We start from the raw sequence: 21,210 nt of genomic DNA on the forward strand, positions 1-21,210 counted from the left end.
ACACAACAGGAAACTATACCGCTGTGGATGGTTCTCAGATTTTTAGGGATGAATTAAACATCTGCAAGTCCTACCATCTGGGGACATAAAATGTACAATAGCTTTCTAAGATATGCTATATCTTGGCTTACTAAATGGAAACAGGTTTTTCTTCCCTTGGTGGAGATGGTGTTTTGTTTTGCTTTTTCTTTATATGTCCTTTGGGAAAGTAGGGTGGGGGAATACAGAAACAGTGGGAAAAAAAGGACGAACAAATACAGCAATGGTACTCAGTAATACTATGTTGAAAATGAATTTTACAACTTGTGATGGGGGATGGGGACACTGGGAGGAGGGAAGGGTAACTTTGTCCAAAAAGAAATGCACTCATTACCTGACTAATAAGATGGTAATTCCTCTGTGCATCAACTTTGTAACATTTAAAAAAAAAATCTTGGCTCACTGTCCACTTTAGCATATTAATAGGAAGATACAACCAAAGGAATAGGAAAAACACATCTAGGATTTGAAAGTCATAAATTGGAAATTCCAGAATTTGGAGGGGAAGATATTTCTCTTGTACCGATTAAGTCATGATGTGAAAGAGAAGACTTGAATTGCCAAAGAAATGCCCTGGATTTTTTTTTTTTTAATTATTTGCTTTCTTACCATTAAGACTCTCAGGATTGGAGCAGCAGAAATCCAAGAAGGATTCACAGTGAGTTGGATGGAAACGTGAAGTAGAGGCAGGAGTGTGATGGTTGTCAGGCATGTCAGGAGATAGAATTAGGCAAAGGTAAGACCAAAGGAAAGAGGCAGCATTTGACAAGACTTGAACCCAGGTCTCTATCGCTAAGGTTCACATACTTATTCCACTAACAGCCTTTCAGTTAGTAGGAATGAAAAAAAAATGACTGTTCACAGTTGCCTTTCTTTCCTCTGTAGATTTTATTACACATAAAAGACTACAGCCATTATTGGGACACCCGAACCCCCCCCCCCGCCTGTATCAGAGGGGTGGTCAAGGGAGGGCATAAATAGTTAATGCATATCAAATATCCAGAATGATTTCTGGTTCAAAGCAACTGCACAGTTGTGACTGGCTATTACTATTTTTCTGTGATAATGATCTCTCTCAAAGTTTAAGGAAACGAACACCAACAAAAGAATAGTGTTAGGACACACTGAAATGAGTGAAGTTTTGAGAAAAACCACAAATACTTAACATGTTTTCAAAGGTTTTAGTGTGTGCAGCGATAACAGATGCCTGGAAGTCTTTTTCATTTAAGAATGATATCCAAACACAACAATGTATGCAATCTGTGTCCTGTGTATTTGACTAGACAGGCAACTGTGTGAGCTTTCATCTGAGTATATGAATTGGGAGAAACAGCAGGTCAACAATACAAGGTTAACAATTATAGTAAGAAGTAGAAGAGTAATCATGTTTAGAAATACGATTTTTCTGGAGGAGTGCCGCCTAATGTGGGTGGGTGTGGCTCTTCTGCTCCAAGACAAGAATGTTCTGCCTCTAAAAAGGGCTTTGCTTCTCAACACTAGACACCTCCTGTTCCCTGGGGCTAACTTGCAACCCAGCAAGGCCACTCTATTACAACTACCTTAAAACGTTTTATTTCTTCATTCACCTTTTACCTCCATTTACAGTAGGGTAGTCTCTTGGCAACTGTTGACTCACGCATAGCAGTAAGTAGTTCATACTAAGTAAGTGCATGGTGTTTTCTAAAGCACATGTAGCATGTTTGTCAACACGCTAGGCATTTACCTACAGATAACAGAGTTCTTTGAAAAATCTCCCTGTACTCTGCACTGCCCAAGAGGGAAGGAACAACAGTTTCATTCTGAGAGTTATATCACTAGCACTGGAAGCTTTTAGTCTGGGTAGAAATTCTTGGGAGCCCAAAACCAATTTAAGCAAACAAGACCCAGGGTGATTCCATTCTCCCACATTGGTGATTGACAAAAATCATCAGTTGAGATTTGCAGACCAGCTAGCTGAGTCCACTGAAATTTCTGTGATAGCTTCCTGTCCTTAATTTAAGTGTCCACTTATACAACATCAGAGATTCCCTGAGCATTCGTTATCAAGTTGCTGGGAACAGAGTTAGTTTTCACCCTTTCTTCTGGTTTTGTTTTGTTCTACGTTCTTTATAACCTACATTCCCAGGGCAATGGGAAAAGGGTTAGCTATGTCCCCAACTCCTGAAGTAACACACGGAAAGCCGTGTGACCATAGGTTGGGGTGGCTTGGGCACTGAGGGATTGAATAGGAGGCGTCTTCCAGGTGAAGGTGGAAGTGGAGAGAGTAGTTTTGAGAATTTGTAAGCTGCATTTTTCCTCTTCCACAGTCCCAGGCAGTCTTATATTGTGTGTTATGGAAGAGGGAAACGATGCTTCTAGGAGAAGAGGGGCTGGATTGACTCCTTAGCACATGGAGTACAATTAAATGATCTGGAAAACAAACTGTAAACCTGAAAAAGCTAGTGATTCTGACCCTTCAGATGTTGCAAATCCACAATATGATACCTATGATATTGTGAAGCAGGAAAAAGTCAAATATAAGAATATTTTATAAATATAGTTTTATTACTTAGAAATACATACAAAAATTTAAACACAGCTAAAAAACAATTCTAAGCAGAGGTCCTATCCAACCTGTTTCAATGAACACATAAATCAGTTACTATCAACAATGAACAACTTAAGTTCTAAACAATTTTCCAGTCTTTCAATATTGGGTTTAAAAACTGATCAAGCATTTTATTCTTTATACCTATTTAAATCCCCACCTCCTTCAAACACAGACTATTCACATTTCAGTTTGGTTCATGAGGTTTTTATTTTAGAAAAACAGCTAACACCGTTTACAATATTTGGAAAACTGGAATACTATCTGCCTATTTCCAGTCTTCTGTCCTATCACCATCTCTTCTCCATGGTTCTCTCAATTTTCCAGCACTTGTCTACAGAAAGCATGTGCAGCTTCTGGGACACACAAGTGTGGGCCTAACAGCCTTGAAATCATTTAAGGTGGCAAGATTTTTTCTTTCACTTTCCACTTTTGCAATTCAATGTCAGTTTTTTAGCAGCCACATTTTATCTCTTTGTCAAAGAAAATAAACTGCTTTCCTGTCAGTCCATTATCATTACTTTAGCCATTCTTTTCTCCCTTAAATCAGGCTTTCAAAAAAAAAAAGCTTTCTTGGCAACTTTAGCATTTTCCATAAATGTAAGTTCCTAAGTTCATCCTGAGCCTCCCCATTTCAAACACTGCTTTCTATTTCACACTCCTAGTTCTTAGCACGCCGCTGGTTCCTTTTGCACACACTGTCTCTGACAGTCCTAGCTCTCCAGGAGCTACTCCAGGCAGCTTATTTACACTACCTTCTGGGTTTACTTAACTTTCGTTCTATTTTTTTACCCATCTTTTTATGGTACCTCTCATGACGGGAACCGTTTTTGAAAAACTAAAAAGGGGAGGTTGTGGAAAAACAGAAAGGCCAGCTTCCAGTTTTGCTACTCAACTTTTCAATATAGTCTGCCATCATCCCCAGCTCTGCTGTGTCCAAGGCCTCAGACTAGGGACACAGAGACCACTGCATTCTCTGAGTCATACTTCTGTATTTTTCTCCAATGCAACAGTTCTCCTACAAGAACTAATTTTCTCTAATGCATAATGCTGTTTCATCCCTTTGTTAGGATTTTTCCTCCACCCAGGTCCCCTCCTCCTGAACAATACATATTCACCCTTTAAAAACTCTCAGTGAGATCTTTGAAACTCACTGCTCCTTTATGCCAGCCACCTGAACTGCTGAACTTCCATCTTTAAACCTGTAACACCTGTAACTGCTTAGATCTCCTGGTAAGATCACACTCAACTCCAGGGCAGAATTTATGCTTAATAAAGCTTACTTTGTATCCTCCATCATATTATAGCACCAAAAAACTTGCCTTGAATAGGTGTCTACAGAAATCTGTCTCCCTGTGGCTTTATCCAATCCTCGTTCAGTCTCTGAGGTCCAAAAAGTCGCCTTCAAGTACATATACTACTCTCAGAGTCAAGTCTTCTCCGAGTAAATGAGCCTGAGCACTTACAGTCTAAACCTCTTACTATGCTAAGCCGTCTTTTATTCGTGGAATGCACTTGGGCTTGTTAAAGATGTTTTATACAATTGGACATCAAATCCTTATGAGAACTGAGTACCACCATGGTACAAAGCCACTGAGTGTCTTGCACATTGCAGACCTAGAAAGGATGACTACTGAAGGGCCCATACATGCTTAGGCATTAGATATATGGCCAGCAAGCTCAGCAAGGGGCTGGGAATGTGGCTTAGTGGTAGAAGTACAGCCCTAGCACACATGAAACCCTGGGTTTGATTCTTCAATAACATAGAAAAAGCCAGAAGTGGCCCTGTGGCTCAAGTTATAGAGTGCTAGTCTTGAGCAAAAGAAGCTCAGGGACAGTTGCCCAGATACTAAGTTCAAGCCCCAGGACTGGAGGGGAAAACAAAACCAAAAACAACAAAGCTCAGCATCCTTATCCTCAGTGGTTTCACAGCCTATAGAATGCAACCTAAGGGATGCAGCCTAAGTCCCCAAACACACACATGCTAGAAAATGTCTCCTCAAATCCACCCTTCTTAAAAAGCACCACTCTGTCACCTTACTCCCCACATCAAATGTGTGCTCCTTAATGCCTTTTTCCTAATAACTACTCTTAAGCCAGCTCTCTGCAAGTCAGGACTTGAAAGCTGACTTCAGTTGATTACTTTTCCTAACCTAATTACAGGATTACAAATTTATTCCAGTTAACTACTTTTGATCTTATTCGCTAAATGCTTGGTTTTCATTCTCAGATGTGGTCCATTCTCTGATCTGAAGACCACAACTCTGACATCCAGTTACTAATGAAAAACAATGAGGACAGAACTAGGGTCCAACTTCTGGAAAGCTCTGGCCTACTTTTCTGGTCCAACTTGGTAAAATATTCTAAACATGCCCTTATCACCTTGTTTAACATTTAATATTCTGAATTAAACTATGGAAACTATGGAGGAAGTCATGCATAAATAAAATTATAGGCTGCTTTTTAAAAATAATTATTAAATATCCATTATAAATATTCATTTTATTTTAAAAGGATTGGAAGATGTTACATTTATTACATACTATGTATAATGGCACAAGTCAACCTTTTAAGCTTAAAAATATTTCCCCAAACTGGGATTGGTTTCTACCCTAAGTATAAAATGACCCTTGGTCTATATATAGCACCACCCAGACCCAGAGGAAAGCCAATTTAGAAGCTGTCTGTCCTCTGGCATTGGGATTCCTGATATGACATTGAAGGGCCTCTCCCTCTGCTTTTACTCCCTGGCAGCACTGAGGCCTGGTGCAGGGACCATCTGACTGTACACTGCAGGCCTGGGCAATCAGAGAAGCTTGAGGAGGAGGGTCCCTTAACAATTTTACAATGACAAAAAATTAAATATACATGTTCATCATCTTTGCTTTGATCTCTACAGCTATGATGAGACTATAGATAGAAGGAGGTCTACAATGATTGAAATGCAATTTCTCAGTTGGTTTTTCTCTTTGGAAACTGAAGTCACATGATAGGAATCTAGTTGGATACTAGTCACCTGCTCCACTACCATCCCTTTCCCAGATTTACATTCAATTCATTTAGACTTCTAAATGCTGTCCATATGCCACTTTTTTAGACAAACACATAGAAATTTAATAATACTTTTCATTTTCTTTTTCTTAATTCATAAAGACAATTTCTGCCAAATGTTCTGGCTCATGGCTCTCCTCCTCTTCATATTATATTTAAGTTGCACATTAAGAATCCAAGAAATACCGCTATGGAATTTTCCTAAGTAATGCCCAACCAATCAGTAAAACACAGAGCACAGTGTGAAAGTTTTAATTTATTCCCTTCCCAAGTATCCAGAATATATATCCCCTTAGCTTTCAGAATATGATAATGAGAATACCAACAGACGTGATCAGATGAGAAGAAAGAAAAGCACATTTTATACAGGAAATGCCCTACGTTCTCTCTACCCTAGTGGTGCAAGTTAATGGTATGTTTCTGGCAATATTACCTTTCACTTGGTTTATAAAAATTGTACAGGAAAGATTTAAGGAGAAGATAGGCCTCTGTTTTATTATTATTATTATTATTTTAAACCCTAGCAGATTTTTTAAGAGGCTATATTAAATGACAATGCATTTTTAGTCAGGGGGAGAAAAAAAATTAAAAACCCAAAACTTCTTTCTGTTTATTCAAAATAAAAATACACATAGAATTATGAAAATATAGGTTTACTATTTCCACCATGTAAGTTGATGCTGCTGCCAAAAGGCTTGCAAATTGTTTTCAAGTTTTTAAAGCTCATCTCGATCCCTCAATAAAGTATACCTATATTCGCTGGGTGCTAGCTTCTGGAAGGAACTCTCTGGAGGACTGCTTGCTACATCTTGCTCTTGCTACAAAAGAAAGAACAAAACATCTTTGTATGAATATCATTTTAAGGAGTTATAATGTTTAATAAAGAACCTATAATTATTAATCAGTGAAAGACAGTAACTGTTGGCTAAGTTAGTTATGCTTGAGATCTTAACTTCCTCATTTTAAATGCAATTTACAAGAAAAGAGGTCCAGGACGAGACTCCTCAGGGCCATTGACTGGGGCCCACAGCAATCTGCACAACTTTAGCAAGTCCCAAACATCCCTCTCATTACTGGGGTTAGGGTGAGCCTATGTGAGACAGGTGCCATCACCAGCCCCATGCCAAGTTGTTTTACTGAGATGAGATCTAACTTTTTGCCTGGGCGAGGCCTCAATCTGTGCCTTCTGAATAGCTGGGATTACAGATGTGAGCCATTGTGCCTAGTGTCCAGCTGTTGCCTATCGATTATCTGCATGGCAGAAATTATCTAAAAACTGATTGAAACGAGGAAAAATATACTATACTAAAAATTAACTTGTTTAATACTTTACTTATGTACCAAGAGTAGACTAAAATATAAAAGGGCAATTACAAGTGATTTCCAAGAATTGTAAAGAGAAGGCAATGACATCTGGTCTTCATTTCCACACTGTGAGCTGCTCTAGAGGTGGCCCAGAGTGCAGCTGTACAAGCCTGGTATCTGACACATGTGTTACTGTATAACACACACACACACACACACACACACACACACACACACACTAGAACATCCCCATGAAAACCAAAGCTGTGTATACAGACATCCCCTTTGGCTTGTCATATTCTGCTTCTTCTTTTTAACTTTCCTGCTAAGCAATAGCTGAAATAATAAGGCTGAACTTATATTAAGTAAAATACAAGGCATTGTCTGTTGAAGAAGCTGAAATATATCCGGATTGTACAATAACAATAAACAGAATTTTTTCTTAATCTGACAGAATATCAAGCAAACCTATGGAGAAAAATAATTGCCAGTCTCTTTCTACAGTTGCTTAACCATCAATTACAAATTTGACCTTATTTCTCAAGGTAAAGCATGCCACCAGATTCCTAGAGAGAACTCTTGACTTCGAACCTAATCTGATTCTTAAGGGAAAATACAACTTTCTAACTTTTCCTTCATAAACAGAAGTTTTTTCAATATAATAGTGGATTTATATTCTAGACATATAAAATAGGAAGGTTTCAGGTATATGTTATTTCCTGTCTGTAAAAGAATTTATATAAAAAAGAAGAAATAGATGGGCCTGGAGCGTGGCCTGGTGGTAGAGTGCTTGCCTAGCATGCACAAAGCCCTAGGAGTGATTCCTTGGTACAACACACACACACACACACACACACACACACACACACACACACACACACACAAATGCCAGACATGGTGCTGTGGCTCATGTAGGAGCACTATCCTTGAGAAAGCTCAAGTACAGTGCCGAGGCCCTGAGTTCAAGCCCTAGGACCAGCAAAAAAAAAAAAAAAAAAAAAAAAAAAAGAAAGAAAATTGAAAATTGCCAGGCTTTTAAAACTAACGCATCGATACATTTATAAATATATTTATTAACTCTAAAAATACCTATTAATCCATCTATATATTTGTAAAGCTAGATGCCAATGGCTCACACTTTCTAATACTAGCTACTCAGGAGGCTTCAAACTGAGGTGACTGGCAGCCTGGACAGGAAAGGCTGTGAGATGTATCTCCAATTAATCATTTAAAAACTGGAAGTAGGGGCCGGGAGTTTGGCCTAGTGGTAGAGTGTTTGCCTAGCATGCACGAAGACCCGGGTTCGATTCCTCAGTACCACATACAAAGAAAAGAAGCCGGAAATGGTGCTGAGGCTCGAGTGGTAGAGCTCTAACCTTGAGAAAGTCCAAGGACAGTGCTCAGGCCCTGAGCTCAAGCCCAGGACTGGCAAAAAAAAAAACCCCAAAAAACAAAAAGCTGGAAGTGGCACTGTGGATCAAAGTGGTAGAATACCAAACTTCAGCAAAAGATCTCACAGATAATGCCCATGCCACAAGTTCCAGCACCCAAGCCCCATAACTGAAAATTTATTTATAAGTAAATAAGTATTTAAGTATTAAATATAAGTAAATATTTTTGAGAATCTATATATACACAAGAGCAAATTAAAAATCTGCCAAATAACTGTCAATCACTCTAAATCTCCTAAGTCATAAGCACTACTGACACTATATTTGTGAAAGATCTTGAAATGGTTTATCAAGAATAACACACTAAGCCAGGTGCTGGTAGCTCATGCCTATAATCCTAGCTACTCAGGAGGCTGAAGTCTGAGGATCGAGGTTCAAAGCCAGCCCAGGCATGACAGTTGACAGTTCATGAGACTCATATCTCCAGTTAACCACCAGAAGACCAGAAGTGGCTCAACATGGTAGAGCGGTAGCCCTGAGCTGAAAAACTCAGGTACAGTGCCCAGGCCCAGAGTTCAAGTCCCACAACAAAAAACAAAACAAAACAAAACAAAAAACACATCTTTGCTTTCTCTACTGTGGTCACTAAACAAGGCTTGAGCAAGTACTACAGCCTACTGATTTCATCACTGATCAATCTGTTCCCAATTCTAATTTCCTACTTCTATGTGAAGCCAACTATAACCCTAACAGCCATATTCTAGAAATGGCTCAGATTATCTTATATCAGGTCTCTAAGAAACTATAATAGTATTATAATATAGTATCACACACTATTATTATAATGTAATATCATACATATTATATAATTATACACATATATAACTACATATGTATATATTTATATATGTTATAATGACAACTTTCTTGCAGGCCTAAAACTTTCAGAAAGTAATTTAAAAGCACAAAGCATGCATACTTCCTATAGTCTGGTTAGAATTTTTTAACAAAGAGATTGAGAAGCTAAAATTCAAGTTATATGTGAGAGGCCATAGAAACAGTTTGCACTGCAAATCCAGTAAGAGCCTTACCTCTCCCGGGGCGGTATCTGTGGGGTCCGGTCCATGATGGAATTCTCTGTGCAGTTTTCCAGAGTGTAAGTCAAATACAAATTGCTTGAGTTTCCCAGGAATTCTAAAAGCAAAGTTCAATATAAATTTAGGTGAAACCATTAAAACAAATTTAATTTCTATCTTGCCAAACGAAAAGAAAACACCACATACACACACACACACACACACACACACACACACACACACACACACAAAATTTTTATCTATCATTACACAAATCCTTCCAACAATTACAAGCTAGGTATATGTCAAACATTCTTACACAGCTATAATTATGACATCTAGATACTTACTTCTGTGCTCTAATTTTGTTTTATAGAAAATATTCCTATGTTACTATTTTAACAGAGGCAAAAAGGTCTATTAGATGCTAAACCCACTTACATTACTATCCTTATTGGTAGGTATTTACATATTTCTTTATTACTATAGACATATATTTTATAGTCTATATTATAAAGCAAGTATAAACTAATAAACTAAAAACAAACAAACAAAAACAAAAAGAATATGCTCCAGCCAGGCACCAAGGGCTCACACCTATAATCCTAACTACTCAGGAGGCTGAGATCTGAAAGATCATGGTTTGAAGCCAACCTGATCAGAAAAATCCATGAGACTCATCTCCAATTAAACAATAAAAAAATTGGACTGGATGTGTAACTCAAGAAACAGCATACAAGATAAGCAAGCAAGCTAAGCAAGTATGAGGCTCTGAGTTCAAGTCTTAGTACCAGTAAAAAGAAACTAATCAAGGTCCTGCAAAACTGCACTAAAATTATCATGGCTCAAGAACAAAACAGTTGTAAAGGCTATTTTTATGGGCACAGTGGCTCACACCTATAATCCTAGCTATTCAGGAGGCTGAGATCTGAAAATAGTGGTTCAAAGCCAGCCTGGGCAGGAAAGTCATGAGAATCTTATTTCCGATACACTACTCAAAAAAGCCAGAAGTGATGCTATGGCTCAAGTGCCTTGGGCAAAAGCAGCTCATGGACAGCACCTAGGGCCAGAGTTCAAGCTCCAGACTGGCAAAGAAAAAGACAAAGACAAAGAAAATCGAGGAAGAGGAGGAGGAGGAGAAGAAGGAGGAAGGAGGAGGAGCATTAAAATTTTATAAGTAGAGTACTACAAAGACCATGTAATCAAAATACTAGCAACTCTGAATCTCCACCAGCATCTGAACTCGGTGCCAGCAGGTAGAGCCTTTGAAGGCTTAACTTTGAGATACAGGACCTTACGGACTTTCACTACAGGTAAGAATCAGTTTCATAGAATTTGTTTGATCCAGGGCATAGACTTGTTTTTTCCTCAGCAGTTTCCCCAGCTGGCTTCACACTAGAAGAGAAAGAACTTCTCAAGACCATTAAGCCAGCTTTTGTTTACACCAGGAAAACACTTCTATAAGATTTCCCATTATTTTGTTTAGTTTGAGGGTTTTCATAATCCTGTAAGTCATTCTCTTAACTGTGAAAAGTTACTCCAAAACATGCAAATCAGGAATCTGATACCTGGAGCCAATACAGCAACACTTTCTACTAACATATGTATGGACAGAACTGTAGCACAAAGACAGAACTGCAGAATCTACCCTACTGAGCTAAGCAGATTTGGATAGTAAGTTTTCTTCTATTTCTTGGGCTGTAGCTGATAGGACCACTGCATTAAACATTAAGAACTTGTGACAAGATATGCTGCCATTTCCATCTACAAAACATTATGCTTTTAGTAATTAAAAGACACCTTCACTATAACTTGTATTTCTTCAGAAACTAAGTATTTCATTTCTGTTGCTGGATTTATACTACTGCTCATGAGTTGTCTGTCTTGTATCTTGGTACTTTTGAAAACTAATTATATATATTTAAATAAAAACCCTCTGGTTTTTGTATCTGTTTCAATAGTTAAAATGTAGGTGTCACCTTCTAGCGTTCTGAGTAAAACAGACTGACTTTTGCAGTCATTTTTGGTAATCAAGAATGGCTTTTCCTGTGCTTATCTTACCAATTTCTTTCTTTACATTCTCCCTTGTGGTCCTGGAAGTGCTATTACTTTGCTTCAATAACTCCCACTGAGATGTACCAACCAGTAACTTCACCATACACCTATTTCTGGCTCCCCACTAGCTCCAACGCAAGGGAGACCAGCAGGTGCCAAATGCACAGTTTACAAATACAAATGCCTGTCAGGTAGCAGTATTGACAGAAGGCCTCTGAAAGGTTCTCCAGAGCTCCTCCAATAATTGCACATGCACCAGAGATAAACATGGAGAGGAGATCAATTCAAATATAGTCTGACATCATCTGCTGTCACCTCACTGCAAAGTATAAAACAGCATCTATTCAATCTACAGAAATGCAAATGGCCTGTAACACTTAAGATAAAGGCCCTGCTGAGACCTGGGAGTCAAGACAACTTAAGAATGATGAAATCTTGCCTGTAGCAGTGGTTATAGACCAGTGGCTCAGGCCTGTCTTCCTGCACAGGAGGCTGAGATCTAAGGATCCTGGTCAGCGGCAGGGCTTGCAGTAAAGTCCATGAGACTTATCTCCAATTTAACACCAAAAAGTCAGAAGAAGAGCTGTGACTCAAATAGTAGAACATTAGCCTTGAGCTAAAAAAAAAAAAAAGCAGTTCAGGGATAGTACCCAGGTGCTGCATTTAAGTCCCAGGACTGGCAAAAACTAATTAATTAAAATGTAAAAAAAATCTTAAATGTGACAAATGCATAGAAAACATTTTTTCCTCTAACTTGATCACCCTCCAGCCCTGTTAATGGATAAAAAGGCTATGATAAGAGAAACAGGAGTAGTCTGAGTTGATGTGGTAGAAAGAGAATAGTACAACTCTTTTTTTTGTTTGTTTTTTTGTTTTTGCCAGTCTTGGGGCTTGCACTCAGGGCCTGAGCACTGTCCTTGGGCTTTTTTCTCAAGGTTAGTACTCTACTGCTTGAGCCATAGCACCATTTCTGGCCTTTTCTGTGTATGTGGTACCACGGACTTGAATCCCAGGCCTTTGTGCATGCTAGGCAAGCACTCTACCAGCAGGCCAAACTCCCGGCCCCAAGAGAATAGCACAACTCCTACTGAGTATTCATGAGAAATTATCCATTATCATCTGGAGTAACCACCACCATATAAGCTGTCCAGAAAACAGACAACATGGCAATCTGCTAAAAAACCAACAAACAAAAACCCTTACTAATAATATCTGCACCCCTCAAAGTAGATTACAAATAAGTTTCTTTTCTATCCTGCAAATACTTAACTTTGGGTTACAGTATTCTATTTTTAGGCAAAATTTAAACATAGGAAATAAAGAAATATAAAATGTGTACAATGTGTTTGGCAAATACATGTAAGAACTTTTTAGAGCAAAACCTTGATACAAAAGGCCATATAGTAGGACGCTGAATGAAAGGATCTCTAGGATATAGAAACATAAGCCATATAATGAATGATTGTTTTCTTTGTTTTTTTTTTGTTTTTGTTTTTTTTTTTTTGCCAGTCCTGGGCTTGGGCTCAGGGCCTGAGCACTGTCCTTGGACTTTCTCAAGGTTAGCACTCTACCACTTGAGCCTCAGCACCACTTCCGGCTTTTTGCTATGTATATGGTACCGAGGAATCGAACCCAGGTCTTCATGCATGCTAGGCAAGCACTTTAACCACTAGGCCAAACTCCCGGCCCTGAATGATTGTTTTCTTAAGGTACTATGTTATCTCTCATCTCTTTTGCTGTCGCTTGGTTATCTCATATTGTTACAGTATCTCACTTTGTTACCTGATATATCGGATATATTTGTATTTGGTTATTTGAAATTGGATAGGGAATGGGGAAAAACAAGATGGGGGTGGGGGTGGGGGGGAGGGAAATGAGGACCAAGACATGTGAAAGGGTATCAATGTGTGGGAATTAATGCACCATCTATCTGGCAAATATCAGGTAACCCTTCTATTAATTACAATAAAAATATATGAAAAAAATCCTTATACATCGATACTCCACTGCTTTTAGGCTTAAGTTCCACAAGTTCTTACTCATAGTCTGCTCTATCACCTTTACACCGTTACACATCCACAGCCAACCTCCCCTAACCTCTGGCAACCCTGATTTGCTCCTGGTCTAATGTTAAACACATGCAATTATACAGGTCATCATGAGAAGGGTATTCTTTTATTAACACACTACATATGCTATCCACTTCTTTGTAGTGATGAAAAGTGTCCACAGAGGGATAGAGAACAATTAGTTTATTTATTCAAGGACAGTTAAGATTTTGTTGACTAGTCAGGAGGTAGAAATAGGGAGAAGAGATTTGAGACGATGTTAGGCAAAAAGTTAGCAAGATCTTATTTAGACTTGGAAGCAATGTGCAGTGATACACATGATACAGCTGTAATCCCAGCTATGCAGAAGACTATGGCCTTCTGAGGATCTCAGTTGAAAGCTAACCTAGGAAGTGGTGCTGTGGCTCAAAGAGTAGGGCAATAGCCTTGAGGTGAAGAGCTCAGCGACAATGCCTGGAGTTCAAGTTCTATGACTGATCCAGGAAAAAAAAAAAAGGCAACCTATATGAAAAACAAAGCAAAATGGGCTGGAGATGTGACTCAAGTGATAGTGCTTGAGTATGAAGCCTTGAGTTCAAACCTCAACACTACCGAAAAGGGAGGAAAGGAAGGAGGAAGAAAGAGAGGGAGGTAGAGAAAGAAGGAGGGTAAGGAGGTATAGAAGGAGGGAGGCAGGGTTTAGCCATCACGAACAATGCTACTACATACATTTGTGCATAGACTCCTAGGTGAACTTTATTTCACCAGAACAAATACTGAGACAAATTGTAAGTATACCTATAACTTGTAAAGAAATTACCAAACATTTTTCCCTCAGAGTGGCTATATAATTTTATAGTCCCACCAGCAATGTTTAAGAGTTATAGCTGTGGGGCCAGGAGTTTGGCCTAATGGTTAAAGTGCTTGCCTAGCATGCATGAAGACCCGGGTTCGATTCCTCGGTACCACAGATAGAAAAAAGCCGGAAGTGGTGCTGAGGCTCAAGTGGTAGAGCTTTAGCCTTGAGAAAGTCCAAGGACAGTGCTCAGGCCCTGAGCTCAAACCCAGTTATAGCTGTTTGCCAGGAGTTTGATCTAGGAGTGCTCACCTAGCCCTGGGTTTGATTCCACATACATAGAAAAAGCCAGAAGTGGCACTGTGGCTCAAGTGGCAAAGCACTAGCCTTGAGTTAAATAAAGTACAAGAACAGTGCCCAGGCCTTGAGTTCAAGCCCCAGGACTAGCAAAAATAAATAAATATTAATATTGTTATAATATCTCACTTTGTTATCTGATTGATATATTGAATTTATTTGTATTTGGATATTTGAAATTTGATAGGGAAGGGGGGAAAACCAAGATGGGGGAGGGGGGAGGGAAATGGGTACCAAGACATGTGAAAGGGTATCAATGTATGTGAATTAATGCAACTTCTATCTGGCAAATATCATGTAACCCTTTTATTAATTACAAAATAAAAAGAATAAAAAAAATAAATTAAAAAAATATATATGGTTGCTATACAACCTCACAAACACCCAGTTTATTACACTCCTAACCCAGGTAGTCACCTATAGATACAGAACAGTATCTTGTGGTTTGAATTTGCATCTCTGTGGCCTAACTGGACTGATGGCTGGGGACCTTCCTAGTGTGCTTCTCTTCCACCTGTGCATCATTTTTCACACCCTAACAGCATCAGACTAGTTTATCCATTTCTTTTAGCTTTTGATGTTCCAATGCATCAGTAGCTCTAGGTCGTAACAGCTGTGACCCTCAATAGAGATGTCTCATATTAGACAGAAAAGGGTCACTGAGATAATGATGAACAAAACCAGGTTCTCAGTTAAGGCGGACTTTAATGAGTTGTGATCTTAGCTGCTCAGGAGGCTGAGATCTAAGAACTGTGGCTCAAAGGAACCTACGGCAGGAAAGACTGGGAGATTCTTATCCCCAATTAACCACCAAAACACTAGAAGTGGAGCTGTGGCTCAGTGGTAGCGCACTAACTAGCCTTGTGTTGAAAAATGCTGAGGGACTGTATTCAGGCCCTGAGTTCAAGCTCCAGGGATGACACACCCACCAGATCTTAATGGTAACCTGGCTTAGTTTTGCTTTTATTAATCCTTCTGAGATCTCTGTAACTCCATCTGAGTGAATCCTGGTTCTCTCTCCGAGGACACGAAGGTGGGCTAACTGCTATATTAAGATATTCATGCTCTACCACATCATTATAGTTTAGCCCCTACTGCCTATTTGCTCCCACCCCCTTCCCACCCTACCAATAATATAGCCAATTGGCAGTAAAGTACCACCATACTCAGTAGTTGCAGGAATTGTGACAATTTTCTGTGATATGGTAGAGATGACTTGGGCCCAAAGTTGGGAAGTCATTATCAAGAGTAACTCACTCCATTTGGGGGATGGTTCTGACAGGAACAAAAATCTTAAGACTGACCCACATCTGTTCTATGGCTGTTTTCTTCCTTGCCACTTAGAACTGCAAAGACAGCTATGCACTCTTAAGAAAAAGAACTACTGGTCATCATTTTGGAGATGTTATCTTTTGTGAAAATTCTTCAAAAGTCTTATACCAAATTGCATCATTTATTCTCTCAGAGCTACACAGCATTCCTAGAGCTGTCCTAAATTCTGAAATTACCTCCATCCTCCATTTTCTCCATCTAAAACCTCTTCCTTTAGGTCAATCGATCAAACAACAGGGTAAAACAAGCATTCACAGAGCTGTGATCTAGCTTGGGGATAAATTGATCAACTGGTGTTCATCAAACTGAGAACGTTCTTCTGTGAATGACACAATTATAACTATACCAGTACTAGCTCTCCAAACACCTTCCACACTCATTTCACACTGCTTTTTTTTTTTTTTTTTTTGCCAGTCCTGGGCTTGAACTCAGGGCCTGAGCACTGTCCTTGGACTTTCTTAAGGTGAGAGCTCTACCACTTGAGCCTCAGCTCCACTTCTGGCTTTTTTCTATGTATGTGGTACCAAGCAATCGAACCCTGGCCTTCGTGCATGCTAGGCAAGCACTCTACCACTAGGCCAAACTCCCAGCCTCACACTGCTTTTTATAGGTAATAAAAATGTCACTGTTGTCATATAGTAATAGCAACTAGGTCTTTGGCGTTCAATATATTCTGAGGTAAGTCTTAGCTTTGTACTAATTAGTTGATGGTCTTGTAAGTTATTTTACTTCACTAAAACTCAGTTTCTCTGAAATGAGTTGGAAGTAAACAAAATACTGGTAGCTTTCACCTCCTAATCTCCCTCCCTCTGGCATGGGCAGGCTGTGACCCTTAAATCTACTATTCCTCTCTTACTACAATTAATATTTCCTCCAGATGACCCCAGATATGCTGAGTTACTAAGTAAAAGTAAGAGTAATTATAGTAATTTATGAACACTGCTTATCATTTAAGCCTTAATTAGCCTGTAGCACAATAACAATTATAGAAGCCATTAAATGTGTCAGATTCACTTTGCTGCTTAGTTTCTTTTTTTAACATTAACATCTATTCATATATATTCAGCATATGCCTCTTCATAATAAAAAAGAAAAAAGTTAGAACAGTACCTAGGAGAATTGCAAATCTAAAAGAGAATTTTTTTTTTTTGCCAGTCCTGGTGCATGAACTCAGGGACTGAACACTGTCCTTGGGCTTTCTCAAGGCTTGAGCTCTACCACTTGAGCTCCAGCACCACATCTGGCTTTTTCCTGTGTATGTGGTACCGAGGAATCGAACCCAGGTCTTCATGCATGCTGGGCAAGCACTCTACCTCTAGGCCAAACTCCTGGCCCTAAAAGAGAAATATCTTATAACTTATTTAAAAAGCTTCAAATATAGTCAGTTATAGCCTTCCCTATCAAAACACTAAGCACTTGAAGGATAATAAGGATCCTGTTCCAATATAGATTCCTCTGGAGAATTTTACTGACGCAGTTTTGTTTTTGTTTTATACCAGGGGGTAAACAGCATGCTGCTAGTTGGTGGTTTCACTCCACTTGAGCAAGAACCCATTTCCTCATCTTGTGAGCCCTGGCTGGGGAGCAAATGGGCTAAGTGATAAAGAACATGGCCACTTGTGCTACCTAGGGTTCCCTGGGAAGCAGATATCAAAGGGAGTTCAAAGAATTAGTGTTTTAAATCTGACTTGAGAATCACAGGAGAAAATTAAGAAGCCAAGTTGGAATTCCTCAAAATTTTCATATACTCAGGTTAGCTGACAGTTTTAGGAAAAAAACATAAACCAAAAACTAAAAACCACCTCTGAAATCATTAGAGAAAGAAGATACCCAATTAGTTAAGATAGTGTTATCTAGACCAAGAGTCATTGCCCATACACTTGCTAAGGGAACTCTATGCACTCAAATTGTTTTAAAGGCTCTTGGATGTCAGGAACCTGGACTTTGGGCACAAATGCTCTTCCTTTTGTTTTTTAAAATTTTTATTTATGAATTTTATTGTAAAAGTGATATACAGAGGGGTTACAGTTACATGACTCAAATGGGGACATTTCCTTTTGAACAGTGTCACCCCCCTCCCTCATTCTTCCAGTTCTTCCCCTCCTGACTTTACTCCCTTCCTCCCCCAGCACCCCTCCCTCAGAGTTGTATAGTCATTTCCAACAGAATGTCTAGTGGATTTCACTACTGAATTGGTTCACCCAAAGTTTCTGGGCTTACTATTCCTTTTAAATCCAATGTAATTCTGCCCTCTCAACTCTCAACTTCCTCACTCTCAGCAGGTGATCTGGCCTGCTAGTGCAAAATGGGAAAGAGTTGGGAATCTTCAGCAGCTGTTACACAAGCCACACAACTCCCAGAGAAATGCTGTGCTCTTCCTCCCTTCTCCCTAAAGAAAGCTAGTAGTTCTCATAACCCTGTGCTCCCTTTTTGCTTTATCAATTAACCCCCTTTTCCTGATTCAACACTTCCTTAAACAACTTGACTGGATCCCATAAGCACTTAATTGTATTTAGTTTCTTCTACCCTGCGGATGAGGGAGGGTGGAAAACTATCTGTGTCTCTGGGGAGTTCTCTCTCCTACATTTTTTTTTCCCTTTAGAGACCATTCTACTCTACGTCTGTGAGCTCAACTTGTTTTCATCCTCACTTCCTGAGGTTGTGCACTGTCTTCCTTGCCTGGCATATTTCACTTAATGCTCTCCAAGTTTTTATGTCTTTGTAATTACTGGATTTCCTTCTTCATGAAGGCTGAATAATAGTCATAGTTTTTATATACCATAATTTCTTTATCCATTCATCAGTTGATAGACACTTAGGCTGATTTCATATTTGGGCTACTGAGAGTAATACAGCAATAATCATGGGAGAACACATATCGTCTGACATCCTGACTTCATTTCCTGGATAGAATAAGCAATGGGAGGTATAGTTCAGTGTGTTGCGGAACATCCATCCTATTTACCACAACAGCATTGCCACCCATAGTGCACCTGGGCTCCCTACTCTCATGAACATCAGTTATCTTTTGATAACAGCCATCTTAAAAGGTGTAAACTGTGTCTTCCCAAGGCTTTAATTTGCATCTCCCTGATGACTGTTAATTTTGAGATTTTTTTTTCATATACCTATAGGCTATTTGTATGGCTTTTGAGAAATGTTTTTCAGAACCTTTGCCCATTACTTTCATATTAGGCTGTTTCCTTTTTTGTACGAAGGCTTTGGGATTTGTAAAGCCATTCGTGTTTTGTATTTGGGATTTGTAATGCCATTTGTCTATTTTGTTTTTTTGCAGCTTATGTTTTTGGGATTAAATCCCCAAAAAAGTGATGCTCAAACTAGTTACATGGAATTTTCCTCCTTCTATTTTCTTAATTTCAGAGCTTATATTTAGGTCTTTATTCCATTCTGAATTGGTGTTTGCCTATTGTATGAATCTAATTTCATTCTTTGTCATGTGAATACTTAGTTACTCCCCACTTCCTAAGCAACGTATTGAACAAACTGACTTTATCCCCACTGCAATTTCTTGGCACCTGAGCTGAAACTAATTGACCGTAATGAGTGAATTTATTATCTGGACTCTCTAGTTTGCTGCTATTTATTCAGTACAGAACTGTTTCATCTATTGGCAGTGGGGAGAGGAAAAATGAGAAGGGGTATCAATATTCGAGGAGTAATGTACCCACTATCTGACAAATGTAACTATAAAACCCCTATATGTTACCCCAACAATACAATAAAAAATTTTTTTCATCTAGGCCCATCAAAGATGATCACCCTGTAACTTTTCTCTTGCAGTATTCTTGTTTTACTGTGGTATCAGGGTAATGTTGGCCTCATAAAATAAGAAATGCTCTCCCTTTTTTGGGGGGGTAAGGGGAGTCTAGAAAGACCTTATTACATCAATTCTTTAAATTCGTGCAAGAATTCAGAGAAACTAGAGACCTTATTTGTTCCTTCTTCTAATGGGAGACTTCTTATCACTGATTCGATCTCCTTGATATATTAAAATGTTTTATTTCTGCATCATTCAGCCTTGGTGTAGTCTGTGGATTTAGGAATACGTCCAATTCTTCCAAGTCATCAATTTGTTGTCTCTAATCCTTCCTATTTGTTGAGTAAATCTTTAATGATTGTCCTTTCCATCTTAGTCTAGGCTAAAGGCTCTCAACTTTATCTTTCCAAAATATTAATTCTGGTTTTCAATTGATTTTTCTTTTGTTTCTCAAGTCCTTATTTAATTTTATTATTTTCTCCTACTTTGATCTTAGTTCATCATGGTCACAAAAATTACTTTCAATTCTTCTTCTTCTTCTTTTTTTTTTTTTTTTTTTGCTGGTCCTGGAGCTTAAACTCAGGGTGTGGGCTCTATCCCAGAGCCTCTCTGTGATCAAAGCTAGCACTCTATCACGTGAGCCACAGTACTACTTCTGGCTTTTTCTGAGTAGTTTATTGGAGATAAGATCTCAGCCTCCTGAGTAGTGGCTTGGATTATAGGCATGAGTAACTGACATAGCTACTTTGAATTCTCTGTAGGCAATTTCTTGGGAAACTATTTGGGAGATAACTGTGTTTTTTTCATTATGGGAGTTTTGGTTTTTTGTTTTGTTTTTCCTACATTTCTTAAGGCTTTGAAACCTGTACTTAGGAGGAACCAAGGTCTTACTTCTGTGTAGATACAGACGCCAGGCCTGACCAGAATCAGGCCAGTCTCTGAAGCTTCAAGCTCCAAACTATGCTGTAATATTGAGACTCCAAACCTACTCTACACCAGGTAGAGTCACTCAGTCACAGCTTCCAGGTCTACCCAGTATACTGTTTCCAGAAGTGCCTTAGTTCCAGAAATCCCCAGTGGGTGTGAAATGGTCCTTGCAATAGGCTGGCCCCTACATCAACACTCATTCCAACAGACCTTAACACTGGACTAGTCTCCATGTATCTGGGCTCCAGGCCTTCCCCTACAGACCCAAGTTTTACAGTGCTACCGCTATAGACCTGATGTTTAGTTAATCTGGCACCCATATACTCAGTTTACAGGCCAAATTCAGGATCCAGGTTCCAACCCAGAACTCACGATTCTAGGCTCCATACAAGCCCTGGCAGACACAGGTTCCACAACTGTTGTCCTAGTGTTAAGCCAGCTCCAGCCCAGTCTTAGTAAACTTTAAAC

The 21,210-nt window shown here is 39.1% G+C and overlaps 1 protein-coding gene across 1 annotated transcript in view; it reads right to left on the bottom strand.

Moving 5' to 3' along the window:
- Window positions 1-6,262: 6,262 nt before the first annotated feature.
- Window positions 6,263-21,210, bottom strand: part of Erp44 (endoplasmic reticulum protein 44) — a 61,492-nt gene continuing 46,544 nt past the window's right edge. The window contains exons 11-12 of the mRNA XM_090330333.1: window positions 9,465-9,567; window positions 6,263-6,495 (exon numbers count right to left, since the gene is read on the bottom strand). Coding sequence (XP_090186459.1) covers window positions 6,394-6,495; window positions 9,465-9,567 — 205 coding nt within the window. The 3' untranslated portion in view covers window positions 6,263-6,393. The remainder of the gene's footprint in view (window positions 6,496-9,464; window positions 9,568-21,210) is intronic.

This window comes from Megascapheus bottae, chromosome 3, assembly GCF_031878675.1.
Source record: "Megascapheus bottae isolate mThoBot1 chromosome 3, mThoBot2.hap1, whole genome shotgun sequence".
NCBI classification, from domain to species: domain Eukaryota; kingdom Metazoa; phylum Chordata; class Mammalia; order Rodentia; family Geomyidae; genus Megascapheus; species Megascapheus bottae.